At 38.0% G+C, this 14,053-nt stretch overlaps 1 protein-coding gene across 9 annotated transcripts in view; it reads left to right on the top strand.

The window, feature by feature from the left end:
* The window catches only part of Scel (sciellin), a 156,965-nt gene that overhangs the window by 70,269 nt on the left and 72,643 nt on the right, over positions 1–14,053 (top strand). For 8 of the 9 annotated variants that reach the window (XM_078015763.1, XM_078015765.1, XM_078015767.1 and 5 more), the window contains 6 exons: positions 2,707–2,766; positions 4,771–4,839; positions 9,345–9,413; positions 9,993–10,031; positions 11,359–11,439; positions 13,582–13,647. In XM_078015763.1, the coding sequence (XP_077871889.1) occupies positions 2,707–2,766; positions 4,771–4,839; positions 9,345–9,413; positions 9,993–10,031; positions 11,359–11,439; positions 13,582–13,647 (384 nt within the window). The remainder of the gene's footprint in view (positions 1–2,706; positions 2,767–4,770; positions 4,840–9,344; positions 9,414–9,992; positions 10,032–11,358; positions 11,440–13,581; positions 13,648–14,053) is intronic. The other variant, XM_078015766.1, reaches the window with a different exon arrangement.

Genomic DNA, 14,053 nt, shown 5'->3' with positions numbered 1-14,053 from the left:
GTGGGTAGGTGGACGGATGAGCGGAAAGAGGTGTTCTCTGTTTGGGACTAAGGGGTCATCTGGAAAGCCAGTTTTCTTTAAAACACATGCTCTGATTTGGGGTGAGATTTAGGAAACATAAATCGGTGGTACCAGATTTTCAAGAATATCTCCTTCATTTTTAATACACTTACACATAAGAGAATGTGAGACACTCCTCAGAGAGAGCATGATTGTCACCTGGAATAGATTTTGGTGTTTCCTTGGTGAACAAAAGAAAACAGGAGTTTCCGGTTTCCAAAAAGCTAACAGTTAATCCATCATCATGAGATTCCTCGTGTGTGTTGGTGGAGCCGGTGGAAACAAGCACATGGTAGCCTTATTCCAAATCCAATAATAATGTATTGCAATTTTCTATGTACACCACTGAAATTAGTTAATAAATCCCCAATTATTTTAGTCCTATCTGCCCCACTTCTAGATATTGAATGGATGGAAAATGTGGCTTTATTTTATAAGAGAAAACACTTGCCACCTGCAAAGTTTCATCTGCTTTAAGCATTGCTTCTGCCAAAGATCTGGAAACTATAATCATAGGCATAGAGCCTCGTTGCCAACACAGATTTATAATAGACACGCATCCATCCCAGATCTTTTTTTTTTATAAATTAGTGGCACATTATAAATTACCCATACACATGTACACATCTTATCATTTCCTTATGTGTTAAGCTTCATAGTGGATAATTGACAGATTGAGCATCACTGAATCTCACAACAATCTCTCAAGGTAGATATTATATACTCATTTTATAGGAGAGAAATCTCTGGTGAGAAGAAGCCCCATAATTTGTCTGATGGGGCATCATCATTAAGTGGCGGAGTGGAGATTTTAACGTGACCCATTGTCTTTTCATTATACCTGTGTTTCTCAAACACGGGTGATTTTACCCCCTGGAGACATTGGGCTATGTTAGGAGATAACTTTTGATTGTCAAAATTGGGGTGTGTTCTTTACACCCCAATTGGGGTGAGTAGAGGCCAAGAAGGTTGTTAAAGATCCTATGATGCACAGGACAGCTTCCACAATCACATCATTGTCAAACCTGAATCTGAAAAACCCAGCATTATATGATATGTACTCCAAACCTTCTACAAACTGTCCAAATGTGTTTATTTGAGGATCATATTTGCAACTGTGACATTAAAATACCTACTGATTGTTGTTACTGAATTTTATGGTTTCGAGAACATATAGGGGCTTGTGGAGACAGATTCACTTTGGGGTTAATACTCTTGGACAACAATTATTCCCTTCCACAAAGCAGCACCTATTGCTTCTGTCAGAGCTTAATATGGCATTTCTGTTTTTCTGTCGTGGCAGTGTGATGTCAAGTGTAGATAATAAATTTTGGATTGCAAATATTTACACAGATGGATGAAGACAGAGATGTCTAAGATAAACCGCAGTTGGTAGGAATGTTGGTTTCATGCCAGGCAAACCTCCCTAAAAAGGGAAGCCAGCTGGAAATGGGATGGCAGCTGCTGAGTGAAAGGGAATCTGGCCCCAGTGCCTCCCTGGCTGCCACTGGCCGGGTCCTGGGCTGTGATTCTTTTTCAGGTAAGAACACGCCTGGTGTCTGCTTCGCTCTGACAGGTTTTGGAAAGGAATACAAAGGAAGATAGAAACGTCCCCCTTGGGACCTATGAGGGTCTATATTTTCTAGGATTGTTTCAGTTTCAGTGCTCATCTTTCTTTTTAATTGTCTACCACAGTTCTCTTATAGCATTATTAAAAATGGTTCCAGAGTGTTGAGTAATGTTAGTGGAGCCGAATCAGGAAAAAGGTAGTGTTTCCTGTTTGGGTGGGTTGACATGAAAGAGGTTCAGGTACTTACTCTCTGCTTTGGCTCCACTCCAAGAGCTCCACTACATGTTTTGACATTTCCTAAAATTGCCCATACATTCAAATGCACTGAGTAAAGTATCATGACATGGCTTTGGAATTTTATGTATAAAGGTTCCTTGCAGAGCTCACCAGAAGAAAAAAAACAAAGGTTTGGAATGAAAATATCTGGGTCCTAGACCCACCTTGTCACTTTACTAATCTTGTGATTTTAGGAAAGCTACAAAATCCCTGATCAGTTTACTCTTCAGTGAATTGGAAAGGACAGTGTCTTCCCTGACTAATTCAGAGGGTTATTTTAAGGACCAAAGAGGGCAATATGGGCTCATGGTTCAAGATGGGCTAAATCTCCTATGAATGCTCAGTCTCCTTAGCAACATGTTTTCCTACACTTGTGTCAAGGAAATTTTCAAGTCCATCAATTATCCAGACATCAAGGGGTTAATTAAATTTAAACAACATTGGTAGGAATCTTTTGTATTTGCCATCCTACGGAAAAGGACTCTTCTAATATATACAACGTAGGTGGGCTCGTGTTTCCATACTCTATTTAAAAACAAAAAAATAACAACAACCAAACAGTTGTTCCTTGTTGAATCATGTGGAAGTCTCATGAGATAAATGATCATTTGTACTGACAACTTGTTTCTTTTTAGGATGCTCCTGCAAGCAGTGACTGGTTTCACATTTGTGTTCTTATGCCTAAAGTAAAATGGATTAACCTTGCCAAGATTTGTGAGCTCTCCCCATCTCTCTTGTTTTGTGCTCAGCAAACACGGTGGTAACTTGTGATGTGACATCATTTTGGTCTTTCTTTGCAGAGATGAAAACTATGGCAGGGTGGTGCTCAACCGACACAACTCCCATGATGCCTTGGACAGGTAGGTGTTTTGATAAGGTATGTTATCAGCAGAAACACAAAGATGGTGGCTCTGAGATGAGACTTGCTCAAGTCAGCAGAATATCTGTGGCTGGCCTCAGGCTGGCCCCAGTATTCCAGGCATGGGAAGGAGAATCTGGGATATCATCAGGGGTAAGGGTGGGGACCTGCTTACCCAGTTCCCAGAACTAAGGGTTAGAGCTGAAACATAATCAGCCACAGCCCATGCCACTAGGATGGTCCTTCTCATGGGCAGGGAAAGGTCTATCATGGAAATAGAAACATAACCAGATGAGCTATCTCTGAGCTTTAGAGAACGGAATCCTAAAATTCAGAAATAACATTTCCAGAGAGATAGTCCATTTCTTTTTGGAAACTCCTAGGCTTGTGGAAAACACTAATCTATCCTTGATGGCAAGTGAGAAAATTCAGACAAAATTAGTAATTATAATGATTGATGTAAATAGTCTTAGATTGATCAAGAAAGATAATATTCTCATTAAAACACATTTGTACCCACACACATATAAACAACCACACCTGTCAGAAGAAGCCAAATATATATCAGAATCAAGTTCCATCTGGTCTAGTGTTTGCTTGCAACTGAGAGGTACTTAGTAAAGAGTGTGGACTGTAGAAAGTGAAGTAGACACCTTGAATCTATATTCGAAACTTTTTATCTGTGATTTTTTCCCAACCATTTCTAACCTTTTCATCATTTTGACCTTTCCTAAAGGTGCACAACTTACAACTCTCTATTCAAAGTAGCCATTTTGCTTTCCTGGTGCCATCTGATTTACCCTTCTGTGGTCTGGCAGAGTCTCTACCTGTGCCTTCTCATTAGGCTTCCTCATATTGAAGATGTCAGCCTGGTTCTCAGTTGACCCTCATCTCACCAGACACAGGGAGGTTGGCCACCAGTGGAAATTTCTCCCTCCATTTTATTAAGTTTCTCTATAATTATGAAAGAATATGACACTTGGGATGTGACAGTGAAAACTAAGTTTCCTATTCTCAGGGTATATACACAGTGTGTTTTGGGAGAACAGGAGCCTTGTGCTTTCTGTGTTTACTTTCTATTTTGAATTACATTGGTGTGCTGAACCAGTCTTAGTACTTATTCTGACTCCATATCTTTGATCTATCGGCTTCAAATGATGATTTGAAATGTAAATGCAATAAATCACGGCATAATTCCTCAAAGAGCTTGCTTTCCCCGCATCACAGGCTAGATGAGGCAGTAAACAGACTTTCTGTTTGATCAATTAGATCAAAATATTTTCAGTGCTTTCCTCTGAAAACAATGATTCCTATTGTTAAGGCTGCTGTCCTCTCTGCCTCTATTTTCTTGTCTTCCTTCCCCATTTTTTCCTGCTTGTGTATCTTTTTCTCTTCTTGCCTCCTCTCCTTCTCCGAATAACTCTTCTCTTCTCTTCTTTTTCTCATCTCTCACTTTCTTCTTTCTATTTTTTTTTCTTTTTGGCCCTGCATGTTTCCATCTTTTCCTTCTTCCCCATCTCCTTTCCAGCTGCCAGTGAGTTATCCTCTTTCAACTCTGTCCACGGTGCTGAATGTTAAATACAGCAATTTAGGAGTTAGTCCATTGTGTGGGCATAGAGCACTGTTAGAACCCTGCAAACAAAACACAGCTGACTATAAAGGAGTTGATTTCCTATTATGCAGAGATTGACAACTTGACAAGAGTTCATATTAGTTATTAACCATTCTGCATGTTTTGTTGTTTGTTGTACATATCCTTGTCCACAACTTGATTATGTTACACTGTAGTTAAAAATAATTGGAGCCACAAGAGAACCTTTTATTATTATTATTCTATCCAAGCCAAAGCCTAGAAGATTTGGGTACTCCAAATCGGCCTTTCCTTTGACAACCTGTACTTTTCCTACCCAAGTAGGTAAAACTATTGCCAAAAGTATGACAGGTTTTATATGCTCTTTTTTTTTGGTAATTTATCTAATTTATTTGGTAATTATTTCTGTTACAGGAAAATAAATGAGAGAGATGGGCCAAAAGCCACAATTAGTCGGTACAGATCCGATGACACTTTGGACAGGTAAGGTACTTTTGAATCATGTGAGGGGAAAACATTTACACGTGCTTTACATTTAATACTTGTTAACATAATAAATCCCACTTCTTAGAAATCTGTGAGATATTACAATGTTTGCCAAAGTAAGCTTTGAACCTCTGATGTTTTATCTTCAGGGAGACAGGGCTCTAAGGATTAAATTATCTTCTCCAAAACTCACAAAATCTTGCCTAGATATATTGTTTCCTGAGACCCTAGATTTTAGGAAATAGTAGATTCTTCTGAAAGATTCTGACTTGAGTATAAGTGGGGTGGACAAGATATGGCATCTGTTAATTCAATTTAAAATAAAGAACAGTTTTTTCTATAATTACAAATAGTCCTTGTTCCTATGTTGGGTTCTTCCATCCTGCTGGAGAGATGTCAGTTTTAAAACTACAGTAGTTTTGATCCACTCTATGACAGACATTAACTCTTTCCAGAGTCACCATATGGCTCATAGAATGAGACCATTACATTGTTCATTCCCTCTTACATAGAAAAGAAAGGCTGGTCCTATATAGGACATTAAGAAACTTCCAACCAGGTTGAAGTGTAAATTCCACAAGCCATATTTTTCATTTGAAGTTGGTAGAGATGCTTAACCAGCAGAAGTGAAGGCCAACTTTAGCATCTTTAACAGGAGTTAGGCATAATGTACACCTGAGGCTGGTGACAGTTGAGCTCACTCCCTGTAGCTAAAGATGTGCTACCATTGCAGAAAAAATGACATGTCCTGGGTTTTAAGCAGATATACTGAAACTTGCAGCAACTAGTACTTGGAATTCAGACTATGCCAGTCCATATTCATACAGCAAATGTATATATTTTTATATTATTCATAGACTTTCAAGTCAGTCCTCCTAATAGAGGAATCCTAATATCATCACTGGTATCCTAAAGAGTTGGCCTCTCTCTTCTTTTAATTATTAGACTCGTCAAAAATAACCTCATAAAAGTATATGTTCAAGATTTATCTGCAGAACAGTATACAGAGAAGAGGTAGAGAAAATACCTTTGTTTATTCACCCTAGCCTTTTGGATTGTCCTATTGCCCAGTTAATTGAAGCAGGAAACCGTCTTTCTAGGGATGAATTTTTAAAATATGGTGATTAAGCCTCAGTAAAGGTAGATACGTGGAAGATCCATGCTTTTGTAGTCTTCATATCAGAAAGGTCAGGTCAAGATCCAGACCTCAACTTTGTGAGTAAAGACAGGGATTGCAATGAATTAGATCTCCCAGGCAAACTAATTGAATCATTCTGGGCCTTGGCAGCAAATTACCAACACCAAGGGAACTTTTAAACTTTACTTGGTCTTACTGCCCTCGTTCCCCAAATTCTTTTAATTAACCTGATTCATTTCCAACTGATTCTAATGTGCAACCAAGATTCAGAAACACCAGTGCAGCCCAGACTCTTCATTTTATATGCTAGCAAGTGGGACTAGAGATTATGTGATAATTTATTTACACAAAGATTTAGTAACACATTTGGAAGAAGTATCCGGGTTAGCTTATTTTTAAGGCAGTAAGTATGGAAATAGGAGGAAGTGAACACAGGGTCAATAAAGAAAGACAAGTTCTGTTAGCAGAAGTGAGACTTACATCATGCAGCCCGCTCCAAAATGCAAGATGTGAAATATTTCAGGAGGAATTTGATCATATATATATGCAGTATGTATGCATGTGCATTTTACTAATGATTATTAATTTTAATGAATACAAAAAATATTGAGTTTAGACTTCCAAGAATTTCCTTTTACATTGGCATATATTGCATATATGATACATATTTCTTTAAATATGCATATGTATGGGTACATATATGGAATATGCTAAAGAACATAAGTAAATAATAGTGGATGTAGCACTAAGATATTGTCCAAATCCTGAAGGTGATTTAATGACTAATTTGGAAACCCAAGGTTAGGGAGCCCCCTAGTGTTCCTTTGTGGAGGATTTTTTTTTAAGCTCTTGATCATATTGTTAATTCTATTGTTTATTTTCTGTCTCCCAGACCCATTCCTATTAAAATAACCTATTTCATACCACAAGTTGGCAAAAGATCAACTTCCAGAAGAAATACAAAGTTAATCTCTCTCAGCAATAAGAAGTTGACATATGTTAGAATGGTACTTGAGAGGTCTCTCCATTACTCTTTTTTAAAAATTATAGATGGACACAATATCTTTATTTTGTTTAGTTATTTTTATATGATGCTGAGGATCAAATCCAGGGCCTCACGTGTGCGAGGCAAGCGCTCTGCTAGTGAGCCACGATCCACCTCCCTCCGTTACTCTTGATCACTTCTCCCCCTAGTGGCATGGAAGAGACTGTGATAAATGAAGAATAATGAAGATGTGGTAATCTTATATGAGTTTTAGGGACAGTCATCCTGTCTGAATGAGATGTGCAATATTGGGCTCCAGTGAGAAGAGTTTGGAGACAGACTGTTTCCTAGTCGTATGACCAAGAAAAAGTCACCCAACTTCTCTGAGACTCTGTTTCTTCATCTATAAAATGAAAATAATCACCCCTACTTTGCAGGGGTAATTCTATTCTCTGAAGAGCAGAAAAATTTATGAAAAGGTCAGCAGAGAGTAGGTAGTTATTTTTATGATTACATGTAGGATTGCCCACACAGATTTACATGTGGAATTTTCATTAAGTTCATTTAATTTTAACATCAGAATTCACCTTGAGAACATTTAAAATTAAGGTTCCATTCACTTTCAGCAGATTATTGTTTTCCGTGTAGCAATTTCCTGAGATTATTTTTTTTTAACTTTTATTGGGATCACAGAGACAGCTGCAAAGTCTGAGTAGAGGTTCGTTCCCATGGAACCTCTAAGAATTCTGATCACCTGACCTCTCACTTGTGGTATGCATGGTGATTTACTGCAAAGCACTTGAAATCTAAATCTCTCAGAAGTTCAGAGTCTTCAATTAGTGCAGGGAAATGGTCCCTGACTTTGGCTCGAAGATCACCGAAGACATGAGTTTTTGTACCTGAGTCTAGGATTCTGTGTAAGTTACTGACTGTATTATTAACAGTCTGTGGAGACTGTGGTGCTTTGGAGTGTTACAGCTAGTTATTCATCTTTCATTTTTGCATTCAAGAGTTATCAGCTTGTGGTGTTATGTATCCCAAACAGACACTGTGTTCAGGTGGACTCAGAAGTTTATTATATTAGAGTAATTGCCCCAAAATATAATTAGGTATGTCAAAATAAATTGATATTATCTTTAACTTATGACAATGAAGTTGTGTTTTTTCCCACATGACCTTTTCTTTTAGAGAGAGGCGAAATCATTATCCATTTTAGCAGGAATATTTTATATAAAGTCTTGTCCTAGAGTGGATAATAAGAACAAAAGTTTTTGGAGAGTTATAGTAGGCCCAGAATGTAGGATAAATGGAAGAATCTTGCTGACCTTTAATTTTTCTGAACCACACTTTGCTATATCCTAGTTTCTGCAGATCTGCAGAATGTTCCAGAACTCAGCCCTGGGTCCTAGAAGGAATGTTCCTATCTGACATGAGGCAGGCAAGGATGGAACAGAGTCTGTAGTCAGGCGATTCCAGATTTGTGCTTCCTCACCCAAGGGGTAGACAAATATACCTTTTCCAGATCTAAGAAGGTCTTTAAGGAGACCTAAGATTACAGGAATTAAAACCTCTGATATATTGGTCAAAGTAATTATCTTGTCAAGATAGAGTAACTATTTTAACAAGCCCCCCATCCCCAAATATAGGTGGTTTAACACAATAGAAGGTATCATTTGACTCACCAGAGTCTGATGGGCTTTGCTGAATCCATGCAGTGACTTCTGGACTTCTTTCATTGAATTCTTTCAATTCCTACAGTGTTTTAATGCTGCCATCTTCAACCCATGGATACCATGGCTTTGGTACCATGGCTTTGAAAGGAAAAGAATTAGCATGAAAAATTATGCAGGAGATTTTATGATGGGTTTGGAGATGGCAAATAATATTTGTGCCCACACTAGTGGCTCCAACTTAATTGCAATTAAAGTTGGTAAATGTGGTCTTCCTGTGCATTCAGGAGGTAAAGAAAATGAGTCTGGCAAACACAGAGTATTTTCTACGCCTCAAAATGATTTTTAAAAATACTTAAGTATTTCATTGATGCCTTTTACTGACATAAGAAGTATTTTTATTAACTAGATATATTATTAAATAGCAAAGAAAATAAAAATAATTAATGAGTTAAATGCTTAATGAGTCCGAAAAGAAAATGTACAAAAGGCATCATACTTTAAAAATTCTAAATAGCCTCATAAGTAGATTTTGTCATGAGTAGCTTTTTGCTTTTTTACTGTAAAAATTTCTAAAATGTAACAACTGAAAAATTGTTCTTCACAAGAGAAAGGTTATGTTGTAAAGTCACTCTAACATCAAAGAGGTCTGAATGGAACTTAATAACCTGAATATTTATCTAGACTTTTGTGTTGTTTCTTTATAAAGGATCTCAGACAGAGATGCTGCTGCTAAAACATATAAGGCCAATACCTTGGATAACCAACTAACCAATAGGTACCAGTGTCCACTAACTTTGGGAAAGTCTTGAGTGAAACCTTTTTTTCTCACTTATCTAAGTTCTTCAATTGTACTTTAATGTCTTTCTGTAAATTCTTATTCTCTGTATTTTTAACACAGAATTTCTGGAGTAAAAAACTTTTCTCCTGTTCTTAACTAGAATAAAATGTTGCCTGGCTTAAAAAATCAAGGCTTATTGCTACAGGCCATCGATCTTACCACATGGATGTTACTGTTTAAGGTGTCCTGGTGACAGGGATGAAATACATGCAAAAGCAAATTTTGCATTCTTATACTAAAGAAAAAAAAATCACTGAACCCAACATATTAAGAACATTGGATTTAACCAATACTGAATTTTCCAAAGGGGGGAAATTTTCCCTTGAAATCTAGTACAACAGATTTTTTTAAATGATAAAATCACTTTATCAAATTTATTCCAATGCTGATGCTTTCTTTTAATTTCTCTGAAATAATGTCTAATTTTTTATTATAATTACTCTAAATTTGTGGACAATTACCAATAGATGCAAATATTAATTAATTATTCACTGTGTTTTTTTTCTCTTTTATCAGAAGCTTGTCTCCATTTAGATCATCAGGAACAAACACATTGTATGTACTTTTCTCTTTCCGTGTGTGTGTGTATGTGTGTGTGTGTGTGTGTGTGTGTGTGTGTGCGCGCTAGAGATGAAACCCAGGGCTTCATATATGTTAGGCAAATGCTCTACCACTATACTGCGCTACATTCCCCAACTAGTATGTATTTTTCTAATCAAAGTATCATCTTAGTTCAAGAAAAACCCAGGGTATAGCGTCCCAGCCCCAGGCCAAAGTGTCATTGGAATACAGCCACAACCCTGTGGCTTTGGCAGAGGTAGTGGTGGAACACAGATACCAAAATGGTCCACATTCATATATTTACTGGCTGGACTTTTACTGAACAAGTTTGTTGACCATCATGCTAACCAAACACCAAAGCTTAGGCTATGTCTTTGTCGTTTTCAAAAGATCTAGACTCCTCCCCCATAGAACTATTTTATCCCCCCATTCCTATGGCACCCAACTCTTTCCTCCCCTGAACCTCCCTGTCATCCCTAAACCTGCTAAAAATCCATTTACATAAAATACATTTTTCCCTGTCATGTATTACTAGTTGTTATAAGTAATTCAAATTAGGTAGACAGTTAAACTTAGTTTTTAAATGTGTATTTATATACAAACTAATTTTCATTTTGGACAGTACTTCTCAGTACTTGACACAAGCCTGAGTAATTTCCATTTTTTGAGGGTCTGCATATATTAAAATGCTAGCTGAAGATTTAAAATATGACTTTAAATTTTTTCTTAATCAAACCAAGACTTTTAATGTAAAATTGCAGTATAATTCTGTTAGTCACAATATAATCATGAGATTTTAAAAAAAAAATGAGTCCATAGCATGCTACAGTTGATTGGCCTGAGGAGCTGGGGCTGTAGTTTAGTTGGTAGAGTTCCTGCCTTGAATGTATAAGGCCCTGGGTTCAATCCCAGCGCCGCCAAGAAAAAAAAAAATTGATTGGCCTGACTTTTAGACAATTAATACCATATGTAAATTACTTCTTCATTCAGAATCTTCATTTTTAACTAGTTTTATGATATTCTGATAACTGATCTATATAGATAAAGTAAGGAAGAACATTTTTTTTAATTTTTAATTTTTTGGTCAGAGCTGGGGATTGAACCCAGGGCCTTGTGCATGTAAGGCAAGCACTCTACCACCTGAGCCATATCCCCAGACCCCATAAGGAAGAAAATTTTTAACTTATCCATCTTCAATTGAAGCATTATGTAGAGGATAGGGAGTGAGCTGGAATATGAGTAGATTAACAGACATTTCAAAGGTGGGAAGAAAGAAGAGGTTTGAGGAATGTAATGATTTGTCATTCTGGTTGTCCCACAGGCCACATGGTGGTTTACTGAGTGCAAGCAGGACCTACACCTCGTCTTCTACCCCTGCTACTACTCCTGTGAAGAAAAAGAGGTATGAGGGGCTCTGTGTCTGCCTCCTGCGGACACCTTGAAAAGGACTGTTCTTCATCAATTTTCTTCTTGTTGTTAATTCACTTTATTTTCTAAAGTAGAGCTTTATAGTTATTCGTAGTAGTTGGGTTCATCCTGACAAACTCATGCATGCATGGAATTCGATTCCAGTTCATGGTCTTCCCCTTTGCCTTCCTGTCCTGCCTCCCCTTCCCCAGTCTCCTTCCTCTACTTGGTTAGACTTCCTTTCATTTATCTATTTATTTATATTTGATTGGATCTTTTTACTTTTACATAAAGGTGAAATTCCCTGAGGTATATTTACATATGCACATAATAAGATTTTTTTAAAAAATCGTCCTGCATTGTCTCCTTACCTATCCCTCCACTCTACCTCTCCATCTCTGTCTTCATTAATTTTGGAACCAAATCTACCACCCGGGTTCCCAAGCAGCATTGGGAAGGCTCTTCCGTGTTCTCTCCCCTCCTTCCAGGGTTCTGCATCTACATTCTGCTATTCTCAAACTTTTAGTTGCCCTCCCTAATCTCTTCAAATAATACTCCATTCCCTTGGGACCTTGACCTCAGAAGTCACAGGGTTGGCTATTTCAGGTACCATATTTTATAAAGTCTGACTACAGGGAGTACCTTAACCTGAAATAATGATTGACATAGAGCCACTCGATGTTGTCCTCCTGAAACCAGCCTGCACCTGTAGCCACCCCCACCTCTCTGTAGACTTGGCTGATTTTTCTTCTAAGTACAGAGTCAAAGACCCTCCTGGGAGACATCTCTTTGTGATTTTTGCCTCGTGTTTGGCTTCCCCTGAGTGGGTGCATTCTGTGTTGTCTGCTAGGCATGGAGAAGAGAGATCTGTGATGACAGAATATTCTACATGAGACAGAGCATGAAGGTGGAAGAGATTTTCGCATGTTGAAATGAACAGTGCCAGGGAATCGTGATGCAAATGGAAAATGAGTGTCCTAAGCCTCAGTGCTTTAAAATTTTTCTGTTTTCTTGGCTGTGCCTGCACTCAGGACCCTGCTTGGTGTAGGATAGATGTTCCATGTTTGTTGAAGGACTAGCTGGCTTTGCCATGGTGTCACTGTAGAGAGAGATAACTGTCTTTATCTTCCCTATAGTCACAGAGTCCTGGTTGTATCTGCAGAATCTCAGAAAATATGATCCATCTTTTATCTGAACCCAAATTTCATGCCCACTCCACCCTTGGTCTGTTAAAAAACAGATTTATAAGGTATTAAGAGAAACTTAAGATGGGTTTGTTCGATGTTCTATCCAGTGCAAGTATCTTTCCTCCAACAGATTAGACTTGATTCAGGACCACTGAAGCCAGCAAAGAGACTCTCACTGTTTTATGAAGCACCGCTGACTGCTCTTTAGGGGGCATCGATCCCCTGCATGGAGCTGAAATCTGTCTTGCTTGACTCCCACCTGGTCTTAGTCCTGGACTTATTTAAAGAATAAATCCAGCTCAGACTGTTCCTTTTATCTTGGGCTTTTCTTCTCTCATCCACATCACTCTCTGTACATCTTCGTTTCTGGTCCTTATCTTAGTGTTTTTGACAGAGACCTTAGCTATTGCTACTAATTAAAACTACTTCCTGATAATGTGAGGACATCTTTCTAACTAAGATGATGTTAGCATTGCTCTGGTATTCTTTCATGTTTTCAATATTCTTGTCCAAGATTTTTTTATCCATACTTTTTAAAAGAAATCATAATTTAAGTAGACTATAAGACTGTTATTCTATTATGAAATAGTTCAGCTAGGAAAAAAAATAGGGGAATAGTAAAATAAACACCCATGAACCTACTATCTACATTTGATAATTGCTGTTCTTTTCCAGTCTCTTCAGATTTCTTTTGCAAGACACATCCACATTGTTCAGTGTCAAAGGAAATGGGAAAAGGAGTTTACTTGGGGGAGCAGATAGCCTGGAATATAGACAGCCACTTCTTATTTTATTTATGAAACAGTGTTCATTTTATTTCCAAGGCCTTCTGTAAAAAGTAATTCCATGGCCTTTTTAACCATCGAATTATTTTAAGCTTTTTCTGACAGACACAGGGGTAGGCTCATCCTTCAAGCACCATGTTTATAACTGATATCATTTTTTCACAGACAGTCCTGGTTTCCACCACCCCCTCCTGGTTATAGTGCCACCCCAAGCACAGAAGCCAGCAAAAGGTAAGGGCACACTATTAGATGTCACTGCTGTGGTGCTGGGTTGAAGAATATGTCAAAACACTGATAACACATAATTATGAATTCTTTGGAATAAATCTGAAGGCAATTTTGTGGACTCTGAGCTCTGAATGAGCACGTGCCAAGTGAAGTCAGGACTACAGGTGCCCCAGGGTAGAAAAGCTGACAGGCTAGGGTCATCATAAAAAAGGGCCACACACTAGGTGGCTTAAACAACAGAAATAGATTTCCTCAGCTATCTGGAGGCTAGAAGCCCAAGACCAAGGTGCCAGCAGGTTGGCTCCTTCAGAGGCGGTGAGAGTTTCTTCTATGTTCTCCCCTCCACGCTGGTGGCTTCCTGAACACTCTCTGACAGTCTTGTCATTGTGTCCGTCTTTCATATACAATG

This window comes from Ictidomys tridecemlineatus, chromosome 6, assembly GCF_052094955.1.
Source record: "Ictidomys tridecemlineatus isolate mIctTri1 chromosome 6, mIctTri1.hap1, whole genome shotgun sequence".
Taxonomy (NCBI): Eukaryota; Metazoa; Chordata; class Mammalia; order Rodentia; family Sciuridae; genus Ictidomys; species Ictidomys tridecemlineatus.
The sequence above is the reverse complement of the archived record's forward strand: the minus strand, read 5'-3'. Positions and strand labels throughout refer to the sequence as shown.